Source organism: Rana temporaria, chromosome 13, assembly GCF_905171775.1.
Source record: "Rana temporaria chromosome 13, aRanTem1.1, whole genome shotgun sequence".
Classification (NCBI taxonomy): Eukaryota; Metazoa; Chordata; class Amphibia; order Anura; family Ranidae; genus Rana; species Rana temporaria.
Genome location: NC_053501.1, coordinates 32,345,482 through 32,370,099, shown reverse-complemented (window position 1 = coordinate 32,370,099; position 24,618 = coordinate 32,345,482). Strand labels below are relative to the sequence as shown.

The 24,618-nt window shown below is 42.0% G+C and overlaps 1 protein-coding gene across 1 annotated transcript in view; it reads right to left on the bottom strand.

The window, feature by feature from the left end:
• Positions 1 to 2,013: 2,013 nt before the first annotated feature.
• The window catches only part of LOC120921222 (coiled-coil domain-containing protein 170-like), a 59,234-nt gene continuing 36,629 nt past the window's right edge, over positions 2,014 to 24,618 (bottom strand). The window contains exons 6-13 of the mRNA XM_040333959.1: positions 21,943 to 22,087; positions 18,869 to 19,054; positions 15,677 to 15,994; positions 12,666 to 12,866; positions 7,626 to 7,799; positions 4,649 to 4,888; positions 2,755 to 2,991; positions 2,014 to 2,297 (exon numbers count right to left, since the gene is read on the bottom strand). Coding sequence (XP_040189893.1) covers positions 2,079 to 2,297; positions 2,755 to 2,991; positions 4,649 to 4,888; positions 7,626 to 7,799; positions 12,666 to 12,866; positions 15,677 to 15,994; positions 18,869 to 19,054; positions 21,943 to 22,087 — 1,720 coding nt within the window. The 3' untranslated portion in view covers positions 2,014 to 2,078. The remainder of the gene's footprint in view (positions 2,298 to 2,754; positions 2,992 to 4,648; positions 4,889 to 7,625; positions 7,800 to 12,665; positions 12,867 to 15,676; positions 15,995 to 18,868; positions 19,055 to 21,942; positions 22,088 to 24,618) is intronic.

Here is a 24,618-nt window from a genome sequence, read left to right as displayed (position 1 = left end):
ATTTTACACAGCGGGTTCCGATTTCCTCCGCCACCTGCTGATCGTTCAGGACACAGGCAGAACAAGGCAGATCACGTTCTGTCAGTAAGTAAGGCATTGATCCTGTGTTCCTGCAAAGCAGGGACACAAATCTATGTCTTCCCCTAGTACAAGCACCTCCCACACTACAGTAAAACTCCAGCTAGGCAAAAAGTTAACCTTTTGATCACCCCTGATGTTAACCCCTTCCCTGCCAGTGTCATTAGTACAGTTACAGTGCATATTTTTAGCACTGATCACTGTATTAGTATCACTGGTCCCCAAAAAAGTGTCAAAAGTGTCAGTTAGTGTCCAATAATGCCGCAATAATCGCAGTCCCACTATAAGTCGCTGATCATCCCCATTACTGTTAAAATAATAAAATAATTCCATATTTATATCCCATAGTTTGTAGACTCTATGGGGTAGATCCACGTACAGCGGCGCATTATTGCGCCGGGCGTAGCGTATCTAAGATACACTACGCCGCCGTAACTTACCTTTTTTTCGAATCCTCAAAGAATTTGCGCCGTAAGTTACGGCGGCGTAGTGTATCTTTGGCGGTGTAATGGCGCGGCATTCAAATCTCTGTGATGGGGGCGTGTTTTATGGTAATACGTCGTGACCCGACGTAAACAACGTTTTTTTTTAACTGCGCATGCGCCGTCCGTGGGGGTATCCCAGTGCGCATGCTCAAAATTAACTCGGAACAAGCCAATGCTTCTGACGGTGACGTCATTCTACGCAAATCCCTATTTGCGAACGACTTACACAAATGACGTAAAAATTTCAAATCTCTACGCGGGAACGATGGCCATACTTAACATTGAGTACGTCTCATAACAGTAGCTTTAACTATACGCCGGAAAAAAACGAACGCAAATGACGTAAAAAAATGCGCCGGCCGGACGTACGTTCGTGGATCGCCGTAACTAGCTAATTTGCATACTCGACGTGGAATTCGACGGAAACGCCACTAAGACGTACGCCTATCGGATCGACCCGAGATGCCGTCGTATCTTGTTTTGAAGATACAAAACAAAGATACGACGCGGGAAATTTAAAATTACGCCGGCGTATCAATATCAATAGATACGCCGGCGTAATTCTTTTGTGGATCTGCCCCAATAACTTTTGTAGAAACCAATCAATATATGCTTATTGGGATTTTGTAGCAGAATACATATTGGCCTAAATCGATAAAGAAATCTTATTTTTTTTTATTGGATATGTTTTTATAGCAGAAAGTAAAAAGAATTATATATATATATATTTTTTTTTAATTGTCGGCCGTTTTTTGTTTATAGCGCAAAAAAATTTAAAACACAGATGTGATCAAATACCACCAAAAGAAAGCTCTATTAGTGGGAAAAAGGACATCAATTTTATTTGGGTGTTGCACAACCGTGCATTTGTCAATTAAAGTAACGCATTGCCGTACAGCAAAAAATGGCTTGGTCAGGAAGGGGGGTAAATATTCTGCAGCTGAAGTGGATAAATGGGCTCAGAGTCATTCAGGGAAACGTGACAAAGTCCCTTTACACCCCCTATATACATTCTGCCTCTGCTCAATCCTACTGGAGCTGCCGTAAAATGCTTACTGGGTGCTACTGGGTATGGTGAAGCATATAACCTCCACTTATGATACAACGCATGAACACGAACAGCCAATCGCCAAGCCTGAATACTGTCACACATGAGGGAGGGTGTGACATCATCCCTGCTTAAGCTTCAACAGCATCCAATGCAGAGGTTATTCAGGGAGAGGATAGAGGAGAAACAGATCAGTGATGGAAGGTGATGAAAGTACGGTAAGTATAAGTTAGTTAGGTGGCCTTTAAATAGACCCTTAATTAGCAAAGTGATAGAGTTTTTTTTTTACAAAAATATGTGCAGCCTAATAAATACAAATACTGGAAGTGTTAATTATACAAACACATACGTGTAACTATATATATGCACTAATACATGGGTACTACAAAGCGACAGAGTCTGTTTAATATTTTCAAAATTTTATTTGAATAAATGCTTAATGGTAAAATGTCTCTTGACCGCCCAAGCTAATATTTGGGATTCATGTGCTGTACGGTGTATTCGGGTATACCGTCCCCAGTCCGGAACCCATATGGCAACTTTGATCTATCGGTCCTGCTGACATCAACAGGCCCATGAGTCCGTAGAACTCTCTTGAGTTGGTCGAAGATCTCATGATCCGGCACGGCCATTGTGTTAATTTTAAAACCCATCATCCTGGTAATGGTTTCTCTGAAGTCAATAAGCTGTAGAACGGATGAGAGATCAATGAAGAACATTATACTATTATTTTCTAATATCTTTCTCCATAAGACACTTATGAAGAGTTACTTAAGAAAGGGAAAAGTATCCCTTTTTTTGACAACTTTGTAATTAGTTTGTGAAAAAAACCTCCATGGGTACTCACACTACCTGTTTAAAACACCTCCTAATTACATTTTTAGGAGACAAAAAAAAAACGCAATTCTTGTTACAGTCCTTATAAAGACAAATTTTACACCCTTTTTTTCTCCAAAAAAATAACATCTCACAAGAAGTATGGGACAAAAACCTTATTCTATTTCCAGTTATTGTATAAAGTCTCTCAAAGTTCTCAAGTATCTGCAAGTTGCAGCCCCAAAAACTACTTAATGAGCTATTTTTTTTAAAAAAAAAAGGGTTGCTAAAAAGATACTAATGATTTCCTTTAAAAGCAAAGTGTACCTGTTTTTCTCTCCTTGCCACTTCCTCGAGGGCTCTTTTGGCTGTGTGCAGCTCATTAGTAACTGCTTCTAGCATCTGCTGACACCTCGCTTTTTCCCCCACAGTTTCGTGTTCCGTGTAGTCCAGTTCTGTTTTCAAGCTTACCACCTTTTTAGCAGCTTTCTCTTTAATTTTCTCTAGTTTTTCTAAAGACTTGCTCAGCAGCTCAATGGTTTTTTTCTGCTGGTTGTTTTTTTCCTTAAAAAAACAAAAAAACAAAACAATAAAATGCGACTGGAATGTCAAAGGAGTTCTAAGACAGCATATGGCCCTATATCATATACGTATACTAAACATAATAATAGAATATGGAACGGAAATAAATTGAAACAGTTAGCATAATTCATAATAATGAAGATACAGTACATTAAATAATTGTCTAATTGTCTACTTAGTAATCAAAGAAATCTTTAAATGATGTGTGTAAAGCCAGCATTTTTCATAGTAGAGTAAGGGAGTGTTGAATGGGAGGGGGAGTATTGGTGCACTTGGCAGATTGGTGAGAGACGGTGGAGGTGTTTGGCAGAGTTTTGAAGGGGAGGGGGCTGTATGTTTGGTAGATTGGTGACAGCAAAAGGGGGAGGCACTGTTTGGCAGGCTGCTGAAAACAGGAAGGAGAGCATTTGGCATAGTAGAGAGACTGGGTTAGGACGGCCATATTCTAGAGCCGCAAGAGAGTGATAGAGTGGTAGGAGCAGGACGGAAGGGTGTATGGAAGAGTGGTCAGGGGAGGGGGCACTAGGTTGAGTGATGAGAACAGGAGGGTGAAGTTTTGCAGAGTGGTGGTGGTGGATGGGGCACATCCCAGAGTGAGGAGGGGGCACGTTTGGCAGAGTGGTAAGAGCAAGGAAGGATGTTTGGAAGAATGGTGAGAGTGTGTGTGTGGGGGGGGGGGGGGTGGCATCTGGCAGAGGGAATTTGGCAGAGTGGTGTGAGCACAGGAAAACAGATGCTAGCTGTGCACTGCTCCCTACCCTGACCCATTTGTCTGGTGTACATATCTGCTGGGAAACATTAGGGGACACAGTTTGTAGCTGCCCTACTTCTTTAGCAGCCTTGCTATAAGGCATGCACATTAGCGGCATTAACGCTTTGCCTCTCCCAACTGCCCATTCATGGACTTGTCCATGCTCACAGCAAATATAGCGGCAATGTGAAAAGAACCAACGTGTGAAGCCGCTGCTGCATGCTAGGGTCATTGCCACCATATTTGCTGTGATCATACATACCAGACACCTCACATTTTACTAAGAGCCTTCTTTTACTGTATGTGTGATAGGGATGTGCACATTTCCATGCATGTGCATGTAAACGCTACCATCATACACTATTGCCTGGAATGATATCAGCTGCTCAGGACAGCGCATGCTGCCACCCACAACTTCATTATACGAAAACCTTTTTAGCCATAATGTTACAGGCAGGTGTAAAATTAAAAATGTCTTTATTACCATTTTAATGTAAATTTTACATTCATACACACAAAATATTCAGCTAGAGTATAGCCACTTCTACTACTTAATGTTCTCTTTCTTTTTTTTTGACTAACGTATCTCTTTTTTAACCTGTAACTAAGGGGTAAGCTAAAACTCCATTTTAATTCTTATACTTTTATTTTACATTTAGTATGTCATTTTAAGATTTATAGTTGTTGATACAGGTGATTGGTTCAGTATTCTCTGAAAAGCACTCCAGAATATGCCAGTGCTGTATATTTCTATATAATTGTCAACTGAGTTTCAGCAAGAATTATCTTGAAACTTCTAACTAGTGACTTTTTTACCTCTCACTGTAGATCTTAGAGATAGCGGCACTGCATAATTCTTCTCTAAACTTCCTAAAGTGGCGAGCTCACCTTTAAATCGTTCATATCGACAAGCTGAGCCGTCAGGTTCTGATTAGCAATTTTCATGTCAGTGAGCTGTCCTTGGAGTCTCTCGACCTTCTTCTGCAATTTTTGGGCTGTCACGTTGGCTGAAATTTCGGAGCTCAGTAAGGCTTGATGCTCTTTTTCTCTCTCAAGCTGTTTGATCTTCATCTCCAGTTTTTCAATCTGGGAAGATTTTAACTCTATTTTTTCTCTCTGGGATTTCACCTACAGGAATATAATGCGCTTAGCTGAGCAGAGTACAGAACTAATGGAAAACTTGCTAGACAAAGTAATACAAATAAAAACAAAGTGATCATATAGATTTTGGAGCAATATTCCTTTTAATGGTCATTTTCTTTTGTCTTGTTCCAATGGTATGAGCATACTTGGCCTGACAGCTCAGCAACCTCGCAACACATACAGAAAGGGCTGGTGAAAGTTAGTGGGAATTCGGATCGACTGCTTTGCTTCATGGGTTCTCAATTTAATAAATCAGAAACAAATTGCTGCACCCTTTCCATATCCTACTAGCTGCAGTCCCAGTTCAAGAACATCACTGCCCTTTGCTCATCAATCTAGTCCTCCACCAAAACCAGATGCATGTCAATAGCCTCATGTAATAAGGCAGTGCAAAGTTCATTTGACCTGTGCAAGGTAACCCTAAATCAACTAACCAAAATTCATCAGACTGGACGAAAATTAATAGGAGATTCATTCTGATTGGTTGCTATTGGTTTCAGAGCTTTTGTACATAGGCACACGAGCACTGCACCTTTGCATTACCTTACAAGGTACGTGTAACTTGGAGCTTACATTGAAGAGAAATGGGCTTGTGTTGACGGAATCAGATTGAAACACTTCGGAGCTCATTTGGAATTCATTTACAAGGTGCATTTGACCTGCAGTTGACATTCTCCTGACCTGCAGTTCACCCGCTTTAAGCTGGTTTTGAATTCCGGTAGATGGGAATGCAAAAGTCACTTGAAGGGGACAAAAGCCTGCCAACGCTTGGTGTGTAGCTTTTGTTCTCCACTTAAAGTGTTTGTTACCCCAGAATTTTATATTCCTGATATGTGTTTGCTGTACCATGTACTTGTATGAGAAAGTATCATGCTCTCTTTGTATTGATTCCTTTGTGTGAAATCCCTGGTGTTCCTGCCAGTATCACTGCTTTCCTATTAAATACTGACCACACTAAACAGGAGAGCACACTGTGATCAGTTCTCTAGCTATGCTGGGAACGCTGTGTGATCAGACTTGTCCTGACATGCCCCCACTGCACAGCCATTCACTGGGAAGCTCAGTGTGCTGCTGCTTCTCCTCCCCCATCTCTTATGCAGCTGAGAATAGAGGGAATGTGATCAAAGGGAAAAAGGGTATTTATAATGTATTTTTATATTTATACAAAAATGTTTTGCTTTAAATTTTTCTATTTTAACCTGAATGTGTTGTTTTACAAGGTGATTATTTACAATCACTTTGAGTCACATAGCTGATCAAGGAACACAAAGGGGGTCATTTACTAAAGGCAAATCCACTTTGCACTACAAGTGCACTTGGAAGTGCAGTCACTGTAAATCTGAGGGGTAGATCTGAAATGAGGGGAAGCTCTGCTGATTTTATTAAATAACCCCCAGAGAGCAGTATTGAGTTGATAGTAGCTTAGGGCCAGATTCACAAAAGGAATACGCCGTCGTATCCCTGTTTCTATCTATGCGACTGATTCATAGAATCAGTTACGCATAGATATCCCTAAGATCCGACAGGTGTAATTGTTTTAGGCCTAGTACACACGAGAGGATTTATCCGCGGATACGGTCCAGCGGACCGTTTCCGCGGATAAATCCTCTCGAGGATTTCAGCGGATTTGGATCCGATGGAGTGTACTCAGCATAGGATCGAAATCCGTGCCGAAATCCCTTCGCGATGACGTGTCGCGCCGTCGCCGCGATGATGACGCGGCGACGAGCGCGACGCTGTCATATAAGGAATTCCACGCATGCGTCGAATCATTACGACGCATGCGGGGGATCCCTTCGGACGGATTGATCCGGTGAGTCTGTACAGACCAGCGGATCAATCCGTTGGGATCAATTCAAGCGGATAGATTTGTAGACATGTCTACAAATTTTTATCTGCTGGAATTGGGAAATTTCCGCGGATAAATATCCGCAGGAATGTACACACCATAGAATCTATCCGCTGAAACCGATCCGCTGAGATTTTTCAGCGGATGGATTCTATGGTGTGTACGGGGCCTCACACTGTCGGATCTTAGGATGCAGTACCGCGGCCGCCGCTGGGGGGAGTTTGCGTCGTAAACCAGCGTCAGGTATGCAAATTAGCAGTTACGGCGATCCACAAAACTTTTTCCCGTCGTTACGTCGCCGCAAGTGTTAGTTTGCCGTCGCAAAGATAGGGCACCTTTTACAAAGTGTAAACCTACTACACCAAGTAAAAGTATACCCGTCTTTCCCGCGTCGCTTTTGAATTTTTTTTAACATTTTTCTTTTTCCCCGCGCAAGTCTTTTTTACCCGTCGCGATTCAAAAAACGTTGGCGCGTCGTAATTTTGCGCAAAGCACGTCGGGAAATTTGCGACGGGAGCATGCGCAGTACGTCCGGCGCGGGAGCGCGCCTAATTTAAATGGGACTCGCCCCATTTGAATTGGCCCACCTTGCGCCGGACGGATTTAGGATACACCGCCGCAAATTTCCAGGTAAGTGCTTTGTGGATCGGGCACTTAGCCAGAAAATATGCGGCGGTGTAACTTAAATCGGTTACGTTACGCTGCGCCGCCTGGCTGTGAATCTGGCCCTTAAATCTCATTTGCTCATGGAGACTTTTTAAAGGGCCTTGCATATTCTTCATTGGACCCCATGGAAACAGTATTCGTACCCCTATCTATTCTGCTTTCACATGCTGGAGCTGATTTTGGAAATGTTCAAATTTGTTTTGGTACCTTTTTTTGAAGGTTATAGATGAGAGTTTTATTGTCACTCAGAAATTCTTTATCCCTCTTAGAAATATCTTCTGCTCTCTTCAGTAGCATGTCGTACTGGGAAATCAGACTCTCACAGGATATATCTTGGCTGATATTTAACTTTTCTGCCATCTGCAGTAAGAACTTCTTGAACTATAAAAAATAAATGGTGAATATACAAATGTTAGGATAATAGCACATTTAAGAGCAGCCAAGTACAACATTTAAAATATAAAAAAGTAAATCATAATATCTACACAACATATGCAACATTCAAAAGAGCTGAAATATAACCTTGAGCATTTGTATTACTTATACAGGTATTATTAGTGGGAATGCTTTCATAAGCATTCCCAGTATTGATATTCGTTTTTTATTATTAGTGGGAATGCTTTAATAAGCATTCCCAGTATTGATATTCGTTTTTTATTATTCTTAATTTTAATTTTATTCCGTACGTTTTTTGGCTCTGCGTAACTTCTGCATACTTTCAGCTATTGAGACCATTTAACTTTTAAAATGTTCGTCTCATTCAGCTAACGATGGGACTTCTTCAAGTTTTTTTGTACTATTTATACTTTTTAAAATATTAAGCTTTTAGACACTTTTTTTTAACATTGAAGTCAATGAGAACATCCTTTTTCCTGCTTCAAAACACACGTTCTGCCAAAAGTTTCAGCTCCTTCATACTTTCACTTACAGACACCAAACAAACTTTAAAGCGGTCACAAAATATTCAGCTATCCAAACATGACTTTTCAGATTGATATCTTTTACGGTTTTTGTGAAAACGCAATTTACGTTTAGTGATTTTTTTATCGGTTATAATGTAATCCTATGGAGCAGGTTTAGAGTGTGTCATGTGACCGTTAGAGTGGAGATCTTTGAAAACAAAAATTATCTTTAAAAAAAGGGCGAACAAATTGCTCTCACGCCCACAAGATCTACTTGTCATACACAATTTATATATCAAAACGTAGGTATGCTTGTCTGGTTTCAGGCAATGTGATCAGTTTTGTGATACGTATTTTAGTTTTAGTTCCAGGAGCTTCTAAAGGACAAGAGTCATGTTAAAAAGTCTAAAAAATGTTTCTGCAAAACACACAAAGACGCTCTTTTCTAAATCGCTGACATGGCCACATTTTTAAGTTTATCAACATAAATTTCATATCGATGCGTTCACAAGGGCCGTGTCTTTCAAACGGTGAAGTCGCTGTATCGATCGCATGTACGGTTGTGGATTTATTACGTTTTGTTTGGAGGCGTAATTAATGTATTGGTCTGTGAATTAAAAGGCGTTTGTAATGGAATTTCTTTCCATAAATAGCTTTCTACCTCAGTGCAATATTCCTCCTCACTGACCTGGGGGGAGGGGAAACCTCTTGAGGGGGGAGGGGCGACCAGGAAGTCAGGATACTCTCTACTTTGCAGATAGAGAAAGGAGCTGTGTGTCCTAAAGATAGTGTAGTGGTTATGGTGAATGGCTTTGGTGCGGGCTCAGCAATTCAGCATTCCCACTCGCATTTTCCTCAGGGAATGCATTTTCTAGTTCTTAATTTTAATTTTAATTTTATTCCGTACGTTTTTTGGCTCTGCGTAACTCCTGCATACTTTCAGCTATTGAGACCATTCAACTTTTAAAATGTTCATCTCGTTCAGCTAACGATGGGACTTCTTCAAGTTTTTTTGTACTATTTATACTTTTTAAAATATTAAGCTTTTAGACACTTTTTTTTAACATTGAAGTCAATGAGAACATCCTTTTTCCTGCTTCAAAACACACGTTCTGCCAAAAGTTTCAGCTCCTTCATACTTTCACTTACAGACACCAAACAAACTTTAAAGCGGTCACAAAATATTCAGCTATCCAAACATGACTTTTTAGATTGATATCTTTTACGGTTTTTGTGAAAACGCAATTTACGTTTAGTGATTTTTTTATCGGTTATAATGTAATCCTATGGAGCAGGTTTAGAGTGTGTCATGTGACCTTTAGAGTGGAGATCATCCACAAAAAATATTATATTTAAAAAAAGGGGGAACAAATTGCTCTCACGCCCACAAGATCTACTTGTCATACACAATTTATATATCAAAACGTAGGTATGCTTGTCTGGTTTCAGGCAATGTGATCAGTTTTGTGATACGTATTTTAGTTTTAGTTCCAGGAGCTTCTAAAGGACAAGAGACATGTTAAAAAGTCTAAAAAATGTTTCTGCAAAACACACAACGACGCTCTTTTCTAAATCGCTGACATGGCCACATTTTTAAGTTTATCAACATAAATTTCATATCGATGCGTTCACAAGGGCCGTGTCTTTCAAACGGTGAAGTCGCTGTATCGATCGCATGTACGGTTGTGGATTTATTAACTTTTGTTTGAAGGCGTAATTCATGTATTGGTCTGTGAATTAAAAGGCGTTTGTAATGGAATTTCTTTCCATAAATAGCTTTCCTTACCTCAGTGCAATATTCCTCCTCACTGACCTGGGGGAGGGGGGGAAACCTCCTGAGGGGGGAGGGGCGACCAGGAAGTCAGGATACTCTCTACTTTGCAGATAGAGAAAGGAGCTGTGTGTCCTAAAGATAGTGTAGTGGTTATGGTGAATGGCTTTGGTGCGGGCTCAGCAATTCAGCATTCCCACTCGCATTTTCCTCAGGGAATGCATTTTCTAGTTATTATTAGCTAAGCCACTTGCGCTAGAACAATTGTTCACGAGTACGTCTCATCATTTGCCTGGGAACTGGTGGCTTCATTGTGAATTTGAAAAAGGATTTTAAAGTTATATAACAAGTCTCAAAACCATAACTTGGTTGAGATTTCAATCTGTTTCACCAGCAGTTTTCCAATCCCTCCTCAACACAGCAGAGACCTAGTGGATACCTATTGCCACCTATTTATGAGGTTATGAAGCATGGCTTGGTTACAATAAAGAAGTTATAAACCTCCATGTATACTTTATACCTATAGGTAAGCCTAGAATAAGGCTTATGCCCCGTACACATGGTCGGAATTTCCGACAAGAAAAGTCTGATGTGAGCTTTTGGTCGGAAATTCCAACCGTGTGTAGGCTCCATCAAACTTTTCCTGTCGGAATGAGAGAACACATTTAACCCCTTGCTCGCCCCCTACTGTTAACCCCTTCCCCGCCAGTGACATTTATACCGTAATCAGTGGCTATTTTTAACTCTGATCGCTGTATAAATGTCAATGGTCCCAAAAAGTGTCAAAAGTGTCTAATCTGTCTGCCGCAATGTCACAGTCCTGCAAAAAAATGCTGATCGCCGCCATTACTGGTAAAGAAAATATGCCATAAACCTATACCCTTTTTTGTAGACGCTATAAATTTTGTGCAAACCAATCAAAACGCTTATTGCGATTTTTTGTTTACCAAAAATATGTAGAGGAATACATATTGGCCTAAACTGATGAAGAAATTTTTTTTTTTAAAAAGTGGGATATTTATTATAGCAAAAAGTAAAACATATTTTTCCTTTTTAAAATTGTCGGTCTTTTTTTGACAGATTTTTGTTGACGGACTTGTGTACACACGATTGGAAAATCCGACAAAACACATTTGTTGTCGGAAAATTTTTAAGCATGCTAGCCAACATTTGTTGGTCGGAAAATCCGACAACAATTGTCTGGAAAATCCGATCGTGTGTACAGGCCTTAATGCCGCGTACACACGGTCGTTTTTCGGCATGAAAAAAAACAACGTTTTTAAAAACGTCATTTAAAATGATCGTGTGTGGGCTTCACATCGTTTTTCGGCTTCTGAAAAACGTAAAAAAAAAATTCGAACATGCTGCATTTTTTCATGTCGTTTTTTTAAATGTCGTTTTTCGTGTTGTTAAAAATGATCGTGTGTGGGCTAAAACAACGTTTTAAACCCGCGCATGCCCACAAGTGAGTTATGAGACGGGAGCGTTCTGGTAAAACTACCATTCATAATGGAGTAAGCACATTCATCACGCTGTAACAGACAAAAAGGCGCGAATCGTCTTTTACTAACACGGAATCAGCTAAAAGCAGCCCAAAGGCGAATAGAACTTCCCCTTCAGAGTGCCGTCGTACGTGTTGTACGTCACCGCGCTTTGTTCATAATTTTTTCAAAAACGAAGGGGTTGTAAAGGTAAAACCTTTTTTTTTTTTAAATAACAAACATGTCATATTTACCTCCACTGTGCAGCTCGTGGCCCCTAACCTGGTCTTCTGGGGTCCCTCGGCTCCTCCCCGCAAGAACTAACCATCTTCATGCGAGCGAGCTCGCATGGTGGTTAGTTCTTGCGGGCGTGCTCCCGTGATACAGCCGGCGGCTATAGCCACTCACTGTATCACTTGGCCCGCCTCCCGGCGCGCCACGTCATTGGATGTAATTGACAGCAGCGCGAGCCAATGGCTGCGCTGCTTTCAATCAACCAATGAATGAGCCGAGAAGCCTGGCTGAGAAGCCAGCACGTTCACGGCGTGGGACTTTCGAGGGGTTAGAGGTTAGGGGGGCCGCTAATCCTCGGATGTTTTTTCACCATAATGCATAGAATGCATTAAGGTGAAAAAACGTGTACCTTTACAAACCCTTTAAATAGTAATCTGGGGTTCTCTCAGGCCTCGTACACACGACAGAGTTTCTCGGCAGAATTCACCGAGAAACTCGGTCAAAACCCGGATTCTGCCGAGAAACTCTGTCGTCTGTACAGTTTTGGCTCGATGGAGCCGCCGAGGAGCTCGACGAGAAAATAGAGAACATGTTCTCTATTTTCTCGTTGTTCTATGGGAGAAGGCGGCCCGCCGAGCTCCTCGGCGGCTTCATCCCAGAACTCGACGAGGAACTCGACGTGCTTGGCACGTCGAGTTCCTCGGCCGTGTGTACGGGGCCTCAGAGAGACCTACAAACAGGAGATCAGAAGATTTCCCCCTCTATTTTTGTTCCCTACCAGCAATACGCTATACTTTTAGATTTTGTAGAACAATCTAGTGCTGAATAATACAGAAATGTTAGAAATGTAATCACTTACCCTTTTTCTCTCAGTGTTAAAACCATCTTTAATCATGTTTTCTGAGGCCAGTTTGCCTTGTAAATGCTTCATGGAATCCTGCTGTTCTTGAAGCCATTCCTCAGCTTTGTAGGACTTTGCCATGACCTCATGGTACAAATCCCGTTGTTGCTCGAGTTGTTTGCTGAGATTGTTGGTCTTCTGTTGAAGCTCCTCACACGTCTGTACGAATGCAAGTTTATATATTTATGCACGCAAAGCTTTTTTTCTCAGAAAATAGGTGCAGGAATTCAACCACGACCCCGTTCAGAATTCACAAACAGTAGAAGGGTCTTAAAGGGGCAATAAATACCAGAATTGCATTACATACATTACATACAGAGTGTAGAGTTCAGGAGGGTTACACACAGAGTGCAGAGCTGTCACTTGTAAACACAGGAACCAGACTTCTTTGTTTACAAGTGATTGTGGTGAGCGGGAACCAAAGGGTCTGAGCCAAAGGTGGTGGAACTGAGTTCCACCTAGTTCCCCCTGAAAAAAAGCCCTGTATGCACGTATAGGCCAACAGCTAAGTAGACATTAAAGAAGCTCTTCCAACAAAGCTAGTCACTTCATATTTGGTAGGGTCTACTGAGAGTGATTATTTAAACAAATTATTTAAACAAATTAAAGCCTGGTACACACTGCACATTATTTATTTTTTTAGAGCCGAAAAAGACTAAAAACAGAAAATGAATGCAGCCTCCACATTTGAGGATTAGTAAGCTGCAATAGATAACATTTTTACCTTTTGGTTTAATACCAGTTTAAGATTTCTTGCTCTGCTTTAGCTGTTTAATTTGATGTTTAAAAGATGTTTAAAAGATGTGAAGAAATACATCTACATTTGTCTAGCACATAAGAGATACAATTATCACAACACATTTCAGACATGATGATGCCAGAGCTTTAGCTCGTCTTAATATTTACATCACTGATTCCTTGGTGTATATATTGCAGCTCTCAGATTTGGAACAGTCGAGCATCAGCTTGTTCGTAAAGGCACAAGGGGCCAGATCCACATAAAAGTGGATTGGCGCAGCGTATCAGAGATACGCTACACCGCCGTATCTTACCTGGCTTTAAGTCGAATCCAGGAAGATTTCGCGCCGTAAGTTACGGCGGCGTAGTGTATTTCTGGTGGCGGAATTCAAATCGGCGATTAGGGGGGCGTGATTCATTTAAATGAAGCGCGTCCCCACGCCGATTGAACTGCGCATGCTCCGTTTCAAAATTTCCCGCCGTGCTTTATACAAACTCTACAAGATCTCATTGAGAACCCTATAGGAGGAACTGTATAAAGCTGGGTTCTAGGATACAAAGGGCTCCGCAGGGACACAATCTGAAGACTAAACCTGCATACACACTATATGAAAAAATAATCTATGTGTGTTTATCCAGCTTAAAATTGTTCTCTGCATTAAGGTACAAAACACCACTCTATCTGTCCTAGCCCCCCAGGCTCTAAACACTTGTCACCTTACCAGGACTGCCTCTGACCGCAGTCCCCCTCCCTTTGCATCCTGCTTTCACAGGAGACACTGAAGGCAGCAGAGCCATAGATTCTTGCTGCTGTCAGTCTTCTGTGAGCAACACAGTTCCTCTATGGTTTCCTGGGTCATTGGGGGATACACCCATGCTGGCCCATGTGATGCTGCCAACCATCTTGGGTCAGGCAGAGCCTATTAAAGGCCCTGGCTCCCAGGTTTGGTGTGCATTATGCAAATTAGTGGTGTAGGTAAAGGAAAGGTTCTTGACGAGAAAGGAAAGCGTAGGGTCGCAATTCCTTTGGACATCATCCCACTTGGCCACGAGACAGCCAGGCCGCATTGCGCTCTCTTAACAGAGGCTGTCAACCCGACTTATACCTGTCATCGTCACATTGTTGGAATCCGTTAGTCTACCCAGTTTGACAGGCGTCCCTCTGGGTTGTTGTGAACTGTCACTGCATTACTTCAATACAAGTTTTCTATTGCAGTTGACTGTGTGAATTATTGCCGTTGCACTACACTGTGATGCACAAGTAGTAAAGGGCTGCAGGTTGGGCACCAGGGATATAGAGCATTGGCAGAGGCTAATACCAAGTAAAAATTCAGATTTATTTTAGTTGTTGGTGTTCACAGGCACATCCCCCCCGGCCCCCTGGTCAATCAGTTGGTCACCAGCCCCGTATTTACCCCATCTAGGTTATAGGCAGCGCTTCCGCCTGGTGGTGGCTTCACTGCGCGACTACTCCTCAGCTTCAGCGGCTTCCCCTGTCTCCTCCCTCCTCCTCCTCAGCGACCAATAGAATTGTTTCTCTTCTTGGCCAATCGGGTGACAGGAAAGAATCAGGAAGAAAATAGCAAATATTAATTCGCTATTGTTACACAACTGGGTGGCCTCAGTGCGCAGTGCTCTGCGCCTCGAGCCCACCCTTTTTTGAAGCCAATTAGAGCCTCAGGCAATAATCACGTGCTTCTAAAAAAAAAATCCCATTGGAATCTATGCGTTCTGCGCCCTGCATGTAGATTGGGGGATGGTTGCATAAATTAGGAGGCGGCGCCCCTGCTCCCCGTATGGACGTGCCGGCGTGCCGCCACTGATATAGAAAATGTACTTACCTATTTTTGGGCCAGCTGCTGAAAAAAAGAGAGCGCTCGACAACCATTGTAATGCCTGGAAGTGGTGATGTCACCCATAAGCTCCTATAGTCCATCCGTTGGCAGCGCTTCCTCTTCTCTACTGCAGCTGTTGATGGCTGAGTGTGATCACATGACTGGACCAGAGTAGCCTGAAAATAGTATATACATCCTTCCTACAGAGGTTAGTCAGCATAGGTGTTAGGAGCAGGGTGTAGTGCACAGATTAGAGCCTGGTATTCCATGTTAAGGTTTTTTTTTTTTTTTTTTTATGTATACACCTGCAAGAATTGGCGTTTTAATCTGCCTAGAGTTTAGCTGTAACTTTTCCACCTATTATTCATATAGTACAGTTCAGTACATCTCACTCACAGACTTCCATGTGTGCTCACTGCGGCAGATTTCCTGGATCCGCTCCTTCACAGCTTCCTCAGTTCTCGGCACAGTTGTAAATCCATTGCCCAGGATGGTGGCCAGCTGACTTATAAAACTCTGGTGCAGGCTGTGAGCAGCTTTAGCTTCATAGCCGGAAGTTTGCTGAGTCCTGTCCAGATCATTTATCTTCTGCTCCTTTTCGATCAGTTCCTGGCGCAGGCTCCCCCATTCCTTATGGTTATCCTTCAGTCTTTCTTGAAGAATTTCTTTTTCTCTTTCAGCATTTCTCTTGGCTAGGACGGCTTCATCTCGTTCCTAAATGCAAGATATAACACTGGGCAGTAAAGGGAATGCAATGGACCTCCCTGCTTATAGACAAACAAGTAAAAGTGATGTAAATAACCTAATTAATAATGTTTTAAAAGTTTCTGTGTTTATTTCACTTTACATCGAGTCAGCTATATTTCTTCTTTACATGCTCATGCTCTGCTTTACTGCTTTGCCGAGCTAAGCATTGTTTGTAGCTGCAAAACAATAAAAAAAATATGAAATTTTTTAAATTTCTATTACGTGTTTGTTTAGTACAAGAAAAGCTGCCCTGTGTCAGCACACTGGAAAGGCGGACTGTGCAACCTGAGATTGAAGTGGCCTGACGTTCCACCTACACAACGCTCCAATTAACAATGCTGATCAGGGTAAAGAGCATTATTGATTAAAGGAAAGTACGGGAGGGTTAACTAGGGGTGCAACGGATCAAAAAACTCACGGTTCGGATCGTCCTCGGGTCAGAGTCATGGATCGGATCATTTTTCAGATCAGCAAAAAAAAAACATCTCCCCCACTGTAATATCCACATCTCCCCCCACTGTAATGTGATGTCCACATCTCCCCCCACTGTAATGTCCACATCTCCTCCACTGTAATGTCCACATCTCCCCCCACTGTAATGTCCACATCTCCCCCCACTTTAATGTCCACATCTCCCCCACTTTAATGTCCACATCTCCCCCACTGTAATGTGACGTCCACATCTCCTCCGATGTAATGTCCACATCTCCCCCACTGTAATGTCCACATCTCCCCCACTTTAATGTCTACATCTCCCCCACTGTAATGTGATGTCCACACCCCCCCCCCCTACTGTAATGTCCACATCTCCCCCACTGTAATATCCACATCTTCTCACTGTAATGTGACGTCCACATCTCCCCCACTGTAATGTCCACATCTCCCCCACTGTATATAGCCCCACTGTATACCTAGGCCGCCACTGGGTATACCAAGATGGCTGCAGCTCCGGAGCTAGGCCGAAGCCGCTGCCTTTCCTATGGCCGAGGCAGCGGTGCTCAATCCGCAGATCGAGTGGTGTGCCGATCCGAACTCGTTGACCCGTTCGGATCACGGATCATAGACGATCCGTTGCACCACTAGGGTTAACACTTCCCTACTGTACTTAAAACTAAAGGCATGAAGAGCTTTTGCTCACAAAGATGAGCTGTGCTGGTGGGAATCTATCTACAGTGCCTTGAAAAGGTATTTATACCCCTTGAAATTTTCCACATTTTGTCATGTTACAACCAAAAAATTTAAATGTATTTTATTGGGATTTTATGTGATAGATCAACACAAAGGGTGGACGTAATTGTAAAGTTGAAGGAAAATTATAATTTTTTACAAATACATTTCTGAAAAGTGTGGCGTGCATTTATATTCAGCCCCTTTACTCTGATACCACTAACTAAAACCTAGTGAAACCAATTGCCTTTAGAAGTCACCTAATTAGCAAATAGAGTCCACTGTGTGCAATTTAATCTCAGTATAAATACAGCTGTTCTGCAAAGCCCTCAGAGATTCGTCAGAGAACCTTAGTGAACAGCATCATGAAGGCCAAGAAACACACCAGACAGGTCACATATGTATCCCCAGGTGAAGCTCAAGATTCTACCCAGAGGTTATGGAATTATTTGTATGGGAATCGCATATATATAACCCCTCATTATCGCATTTGCCCCTCAAAGAACAGGGAAAAAGAAGGCTCACGCCTACTCTTCTCACAAGTAATGGCATACGGAGGACCAGGACAATCAGGGAGACAGGAGCTACTATTTCTAGCTTCAGCTTACACAGATGAGACTTCAGCTTTCATGGGTAAAGTGTGTACAATGGAGAGGCAGAAATTCTCTCTATGCTTTGGAAGCTTAATTGGTGTCCTAGATAGAAAATCAATTATACTATCATGGCTTCTTAAATTAATTAACCCCCAACTCCCAACGTTTTTTTTTTTGTATAGAGAGGAAAGGGTTGTAATCTAAGTCCAGCACTGAGAAAATCCCTCCCCCATCTTCTTCCCTTATCGTTGGGAATGCCCTCACTTTCTGTGATGGAAGCAGGAAACGAGCCTAAAGTTGGTCACACACTGATACCTGCAGCATGAGCTAAAAAACGGGTTCTTGTATCCACGCTATAGAGTGCAGATGGATCAATGTCCCTGAGTGGCTATTGTGTTTTGATAGCTTGTCCCACCAACTGTCAAAACACCTAAACAGTACTGCATCTAATTGTATGCAGCGGCTTTTTGGCTGTCAACTTTTGCCCGACTTCTCAGATTTTTTAAATTGAGCAAATAAGCTAAAGTTAGCCAATGACGCGAATTTTGGATGGGTCCTCATAAACCAGCCAAGATTTGTACTGTGTATGGTCAGCTTAATTCTTTACCCACTCTATTCAACAAAAAAATGGCTGGGTGTTAAATTGAAGAAGAAGGTAAAGACCTTTTTAATAAATAAAACAGAATACAGCATGTACCCATCCTTTCCAAACAAAATCACATATTTCTGAAACAAGGGCAAGAAACTTTGGCGTTATAGTAACACAACATCCTCTATATTTTACTGGAAAACAACATATCAGATAAGATTGAAGTGTGACCCAACTCATGACAATGTGGGTCACAAGTGCAGTTATATCTGCAAAGCAATAAAATGACATGAAATGTGACCCTGAAATTTGTAGAAGAAACAGTCAAATTGATCATTTATCTCCAGACGTCTACTGTAAAGGGTAACCTTGGGTTATGGAGACCCACTGTGTCACTCAACATGGAAACAAAGGCAAGGAACAAATCTTGGTTTCATGTTGTGACTGTTGTGTGTCAGAGGACAAGAGACAAACACAGGAGCACTCTCTCACCTGTTTTAGCGATTTAAGCTCTACTGGAAAGTTGGCTATGGATTTCTTGTGTTTCTCGGTCTCTGAAACCAGCTTCACTATGGTATCCCGACTGGCTTTAAACTCCACTTGTTGGCTGGCCAAGGTGTCTTCAAGACTTGTCACTCTGGATTTTTGCAAAATATATTCTCTCACCATCTTTTCTGCCTGGAATATAGCACACATAAAGTAGGCTACAGGGAAACTTTTTTGTTGCCCAAAGCAAGCTATTTGTTTTTAAATTTAATTGCTGCCACAAGCATTCGGATTAGTTATTATGAACATGAAAAATCGTTTTCTACTGCACACATTTCATACATCGTCCCTATAGTATAATTACTCTTTTTGGAAAGCCTTTTTGACTGAATTCATAGGGGCATATGGACAACTTAAAGCCTAACTGCAGGCAGCTAAAATATTCTAAACTTGTGCTTGCCCAGCCGATGATGAATTCTTCCCTCATTTAAGGGGACAATCTAAGAATGTGCAAAACTTCTCTTATGCCCCGTACACACGACCGGGTTTTCCAACGGGAAAACTGCAAGGAAAGCTTTTGGCTGGCAATCCCGGGCGTGTGTATGCTCCCTCACAGTTTTTCAGACGGAAACTGGCAAACCCACCAGACAAAAAAAAGAGAACCAGCTCTCTTTTTTCCCACCGGCATTTTTTTCCGTCAGACAACCCGGCCATATGTAGCAGAAACCACCCATTTTTGTCAGTTTCTTCCTGTGGGGAAATACTCAAATGGAGCATAAACACAGTCGAGATTCCCGAGGAAAAGCTCTCATCTGAGTTTTCCCGATGGGAAAACCCGATTGTCTGTCCGGGGCAAAAGTAGGGAGCAGGTTCTCGGGTTTTCCCCTAGGGATTTACTTTTTAACTGTATTATATACCGTATTTATCGGCGTATAACACACGCCGGCATATAACACGCACCCCAATTTTAAGAGGGAAGTTTCAGGAAAAAAACATTTTTAAAATAAACAACTTTGAAGCAAATTAAGGGTCAGTGACCATCAATGTCCATCTGCAGCCTGATTAATGCATCAATGCAGCCCAAATAAAGTCCTCAATGCAGCCTGATCAATGCATCAATGCAGCCCAAATAAAGTCCTCAATGCAGCCCAAATAAAGTCCTCAATGCAGCCTGATTATTGTCATTAATGCCTTTTTTAAACTATCATCATTTGCAGTCTCACCATCTCCCACACCAGCAGCCTGAATAAGGAAATCACTGAGCCATCATCTCCTCTGCACTTGGCTTTCACGTTACACACACAGTCCCGCCTCCGCCATCGGCATTGGACCAGCTACTGTGATAGGCAGAACACTGGTCCAATGCCGGTGACGGGGGCAAGACTGTGTGTGTGTGAAGTGAAAGCAGAGGAGCCGAGTGGGGAGGAGATTACAGCTCTGTGAGGTACGCCGTCGGCGTATAACAAGCACCCCTGCTTTGTCCCCGATTTTCAGGGGGAAAAGGTGCATGTTAAATTTAGTGGTACTGGCTAGGAAGAGCTGGAAGAACATTTTGCAACTAATTAGGTTAATTAGGAACCAGGCAGTATTAAATATAAAAAGAGCATCTTAGAGAGTCAGAGTGTTTCAGAAGTAAACATAGGCAGAGGTTCAACAATCTGTGAAAATCTGCATCTAAAAATGGTCGAATAATTTCAGAATAATGTTCCTCAATTTAAAATTGCAAAGACGTTAAATATATCATCAACTACAGTACATATCAAAAGATTCAGAGAATCTGGAGAAATCTCTCTGCCAAACTGTTGCCAACCAGACAAGGTTTTTTTTATTTGCACTACAAGTGCACTGCAAGTACCCCCTCTGGAAGGGATCATTTTTTAGATGTTCGGAGTTGGGCTTTAAGATGGCCGTAGTTTGCCAATGTGGCCAGCCATAATCTCATATCTAGGAAAACAGGAAACGCAGGCTGGGAAACCTGTATGATCATTACTCTTGTTGAAGAGAAGCTGGAACCAGAGGTAAATGGCCCCACATACCCACTACATGTATTTTAACATATATGATTGAGCTGGCTAAAAGTCAGGTCTTCATGTAGTAGGATTGTATTACATATATACACAACTGCTCTCTAAAGTCTGTGGCCAAACCTAGGCTACTTGATGCTCATTGGCGTAGTCCACAGATTTGTCCACCTGTTATTGGACCCAGCCAATTACTAAGGAATATGCTGGATTTGGGTGGCCATACTGCTAAGCAAGCACTAGGGGCCAGATTCACGTAGGTGAGCGGCGGCGTAACGTATCGTAGATACGTTACACCGCCGCAAGTTTTCATCGCAAGTGCCTGATTCACAAAGCACTTGCGATGAAAACTACGCTGGCAGCCTCTGGCGCAAGGCGGGCCAATTCAAATGGGCGTGTGCCATTTAAATTAGGCGCGCTCCCGCGCCGGACCTACTGCGCATGCTCAGTTTCGCAATTCCCGTCGTGCTTTGCGCGCCGTGACGTCATTTTTTCGAACGGCGACGCGCGTAGCGTACTTCCGTATTCCCGGACGTGTTACGCAAACGACGTTAAATTTTAAATTTCGACGCGGGAACGACGGCCATACTTTAGACAGCAATACGATTGCTGACTAAAGTTAGGGCACCCAAAACGACGACTAACTTTGCGACGGGAAACTAGACTAGCGGCGACGTAGCGAACGCAAAAATCCGTCGTGGATCGCCGTAACTCCTAATTTGAATACCCGATGCTGGTTTACGGCGCAAACTCCCCCCAGCGGTGGCCTCGGTACTGCATCCTAAGATCCGACAGTGTAAAACAATTACACCTGTCGGATCTTATGGATATCTTTGCGTAACTGATTCTTTGAATCAGTCGCATAGATAAAAACAGAGATACGACGGCGTATCAGGAGATACGCCATCGTATCCCTTTTGTGAATCTGGCCCTAGGTTCCTCTAAATGGGTAATCTACAGAAACAACTGACTTTTCTTGTATCATTTTAAGACTGATGGAAAACAACAATCCCACTGATCAAATGAACAAAGATAGCTGCCTCAGGTTATCGGAATTACCTTTGTCACCAAAACATTGAGGGGATCTTCTTGTTCCTCAACATTCATATTTAGACAGGAGGACAACCTATCGATAGTCTCCAGGAGCTTTTTCTCACAGCTAAAACTTCTTTGTTCGGCCTTTTCTCTTTCCATCAAGTGTAACCTGTAGATTGTGGACACATTGAGAATTATTCTTGTATCATTTTAAGACAGCTTATACCTTAGGTATATGTCCAGGCATTACCCACATTTAACCCCAAACCTCCTTCTCCCCCTGTAGAGCATGTCCCAGAATGCATTTTTTTTATCTTGTTCCTGTAGCAAGAAATAGCTTGTATTATTTCAGTAACATCATAAGGCTTGTAAAATTCTTGCAAGGGAAGCTGCTGGGAGGTCAGATTCTACTGACGCTGGCATGCCCCTACTCCCTGTACTTCATCTACCAAGTACCTATTACACACAATGCAGGCAGACTCTTGCTTTAAAAGTAATTAAAGTGGTTGTAAACCCTTACATATGGCCACTGAAGTGACAAACCTCAGGTGATACAGAGAGATGAAAAAAAACATCCTACATAAGTTGTACCTGTTTATCTGCAGCTCTCTCTTCTCAACAGCTGTTCAAGGTACACATATCAAAGGCTATTTCTGAGCTACAGAAGACAGGGGGCAAAGATCTGATGTCACACACTACAAAGCATAGGAGCAGGGAGCCAAGTGTAATCTGAGACCTGAGTGAAAGGAATGGGCACATGGGAAACATGCACAGCTAAGGCTGTCAATCACCTTCTATGTCCTGGATTATCTGGAATAGGCTTGGGTACTGTGATGTTTCAGGAAACTACAGTATGTATAGCACACTGCCAGCCCCTCCTACCATCCATGATCTTCTTGCATTGCATGGAGAAGCAAAAAGACCCAGTGATGACAACACTGGGTCTAAAATATGGTACATAACAAGAATGAAAAGATTTAATAAATTTTTTTTTTATTAAAATGTCAATTACTGAAATGCTATACTTTTTTCTGGAATTAAGTAGATGTGGCCCTCAGCAGGCATAATGAAACCCCTACGAAGATTAATTCCACTCAGTTCAGCCCCCTGATTTTTTTGAGTCGGACAAGCCTGTTGGAAAAGCCTTTAAAGTGGACCTTTAAGTAACTTTACAAGTCTGCTCGAATAAATGCATGACATGAAAAAATAAACAGCAACTGTGTCTTTTTTTTAATATATATAGAATTCCAGCATAAACCTAGCTAGTCTTAAAACTGTCCCTTCCCCCTTCTAACACCTATGCTGACTAACCTGTGTAAAAAAAAAAGACATTTATACTTTCCAATTTTCAGCCCGATACAGTCGAGTCATGTAGTCCCCAGCAGGGGCTGCAGGGGGGAGGAGCGAGCGATTTACAACAGATGGGAAATCCAGGAGCAGTGACCCATAGGCTTCCATGTCCCAGCTGTTGTCGGTTCTCCCACCTCTCCCCTGCAGCTGCGGCAGGCTGACACACGGGAGCCGGATCATCTGACTGGAGTGTCCTGAAAAAAGGGAAGTATATACAGTACATCTTACTTATGCGGGTTAGTCAGCACAGGTGTTAGGAGGGAAGAGGGAACATTTTTAAGATCAGTTATGTTTAGGCTGGAATTCTTTTTTAAGGCTCTACTGTTTATCCCTAAAAGGTAGAACATGGGCTCCAGTGACTTTTCCCAGTGGCGAAGCTACCAGGCTCGTAGCAGAAGAACGAAGAAAAATAAAGTACAATTACAAAAATAGAAGAAAAATAAATTCTCACAATCTCCAAGAAGCGCATACATTGCGCACATGTCTATGGAAATTCTGAGCATGTGTCCCAGGGTATTGTTAACAGAAAGGATTAAGAATAAAAAAAAAAACACATATTTCCAATTAATAAAACATGGCCCCAGTCTTTTTTGTAGTAACTGTTGACAGACAAACGTTCTTGCTGAACTTTGGTTGTGAGATTTGGCTTTTGTATTTTAATTCTACCACCTACCGTATTTTTCTGTATATAAGACGCCCCCCATTTTTCCAACCCAAAATTAACAAATTAATATGAATATTTTAATTATTAATTAATTTAATTAAGATTTTAAACATAAAACAGAACACATTTTCATTTAGTAATTACTGCAGGTAACGTTTACATTCCAGTATATTATGCAGCATATCACTTTATTCAGCCTCTGTTGCATCAATGTTCTCTTCTTCATCACTAGTTCCTGACATAATTTCTTCTTCTTTTGCATCACTGCTGTCTTTTGAGCCACTGTCTATATATGCGAGATCATCCTCAGTTCCGTCCATTGCATTGCTGATTCCACATTTCTTGAAGGACTTCACAATCACCTCTTGTTTGACGCCATATCATGAGTTTCAGATCCAATTGCAGACCTTGGTTGTTTTTTTCACTCTTCCAGCCAGTGTCAAGTTATCACCTGCTTTTTGCATCCATCTACTCCATTCTTCTCTCATCAGGACTTTAAATGGCTTGTTTATTGAAACATCTAGTGGCTGTCGCTGACCTGTAAGTCCACCAGGAATAACTGCTAGGTGTGTTCGCAAATCTGATGCAACCCTTTTAGTCTTTTGTGTTAAATATGCTCGGAATTGATCAAAGACAAGCAGAGCTGGCTTTTTTAAGAGCCCTCCGGGTCTTCTGGACCAAGCCTT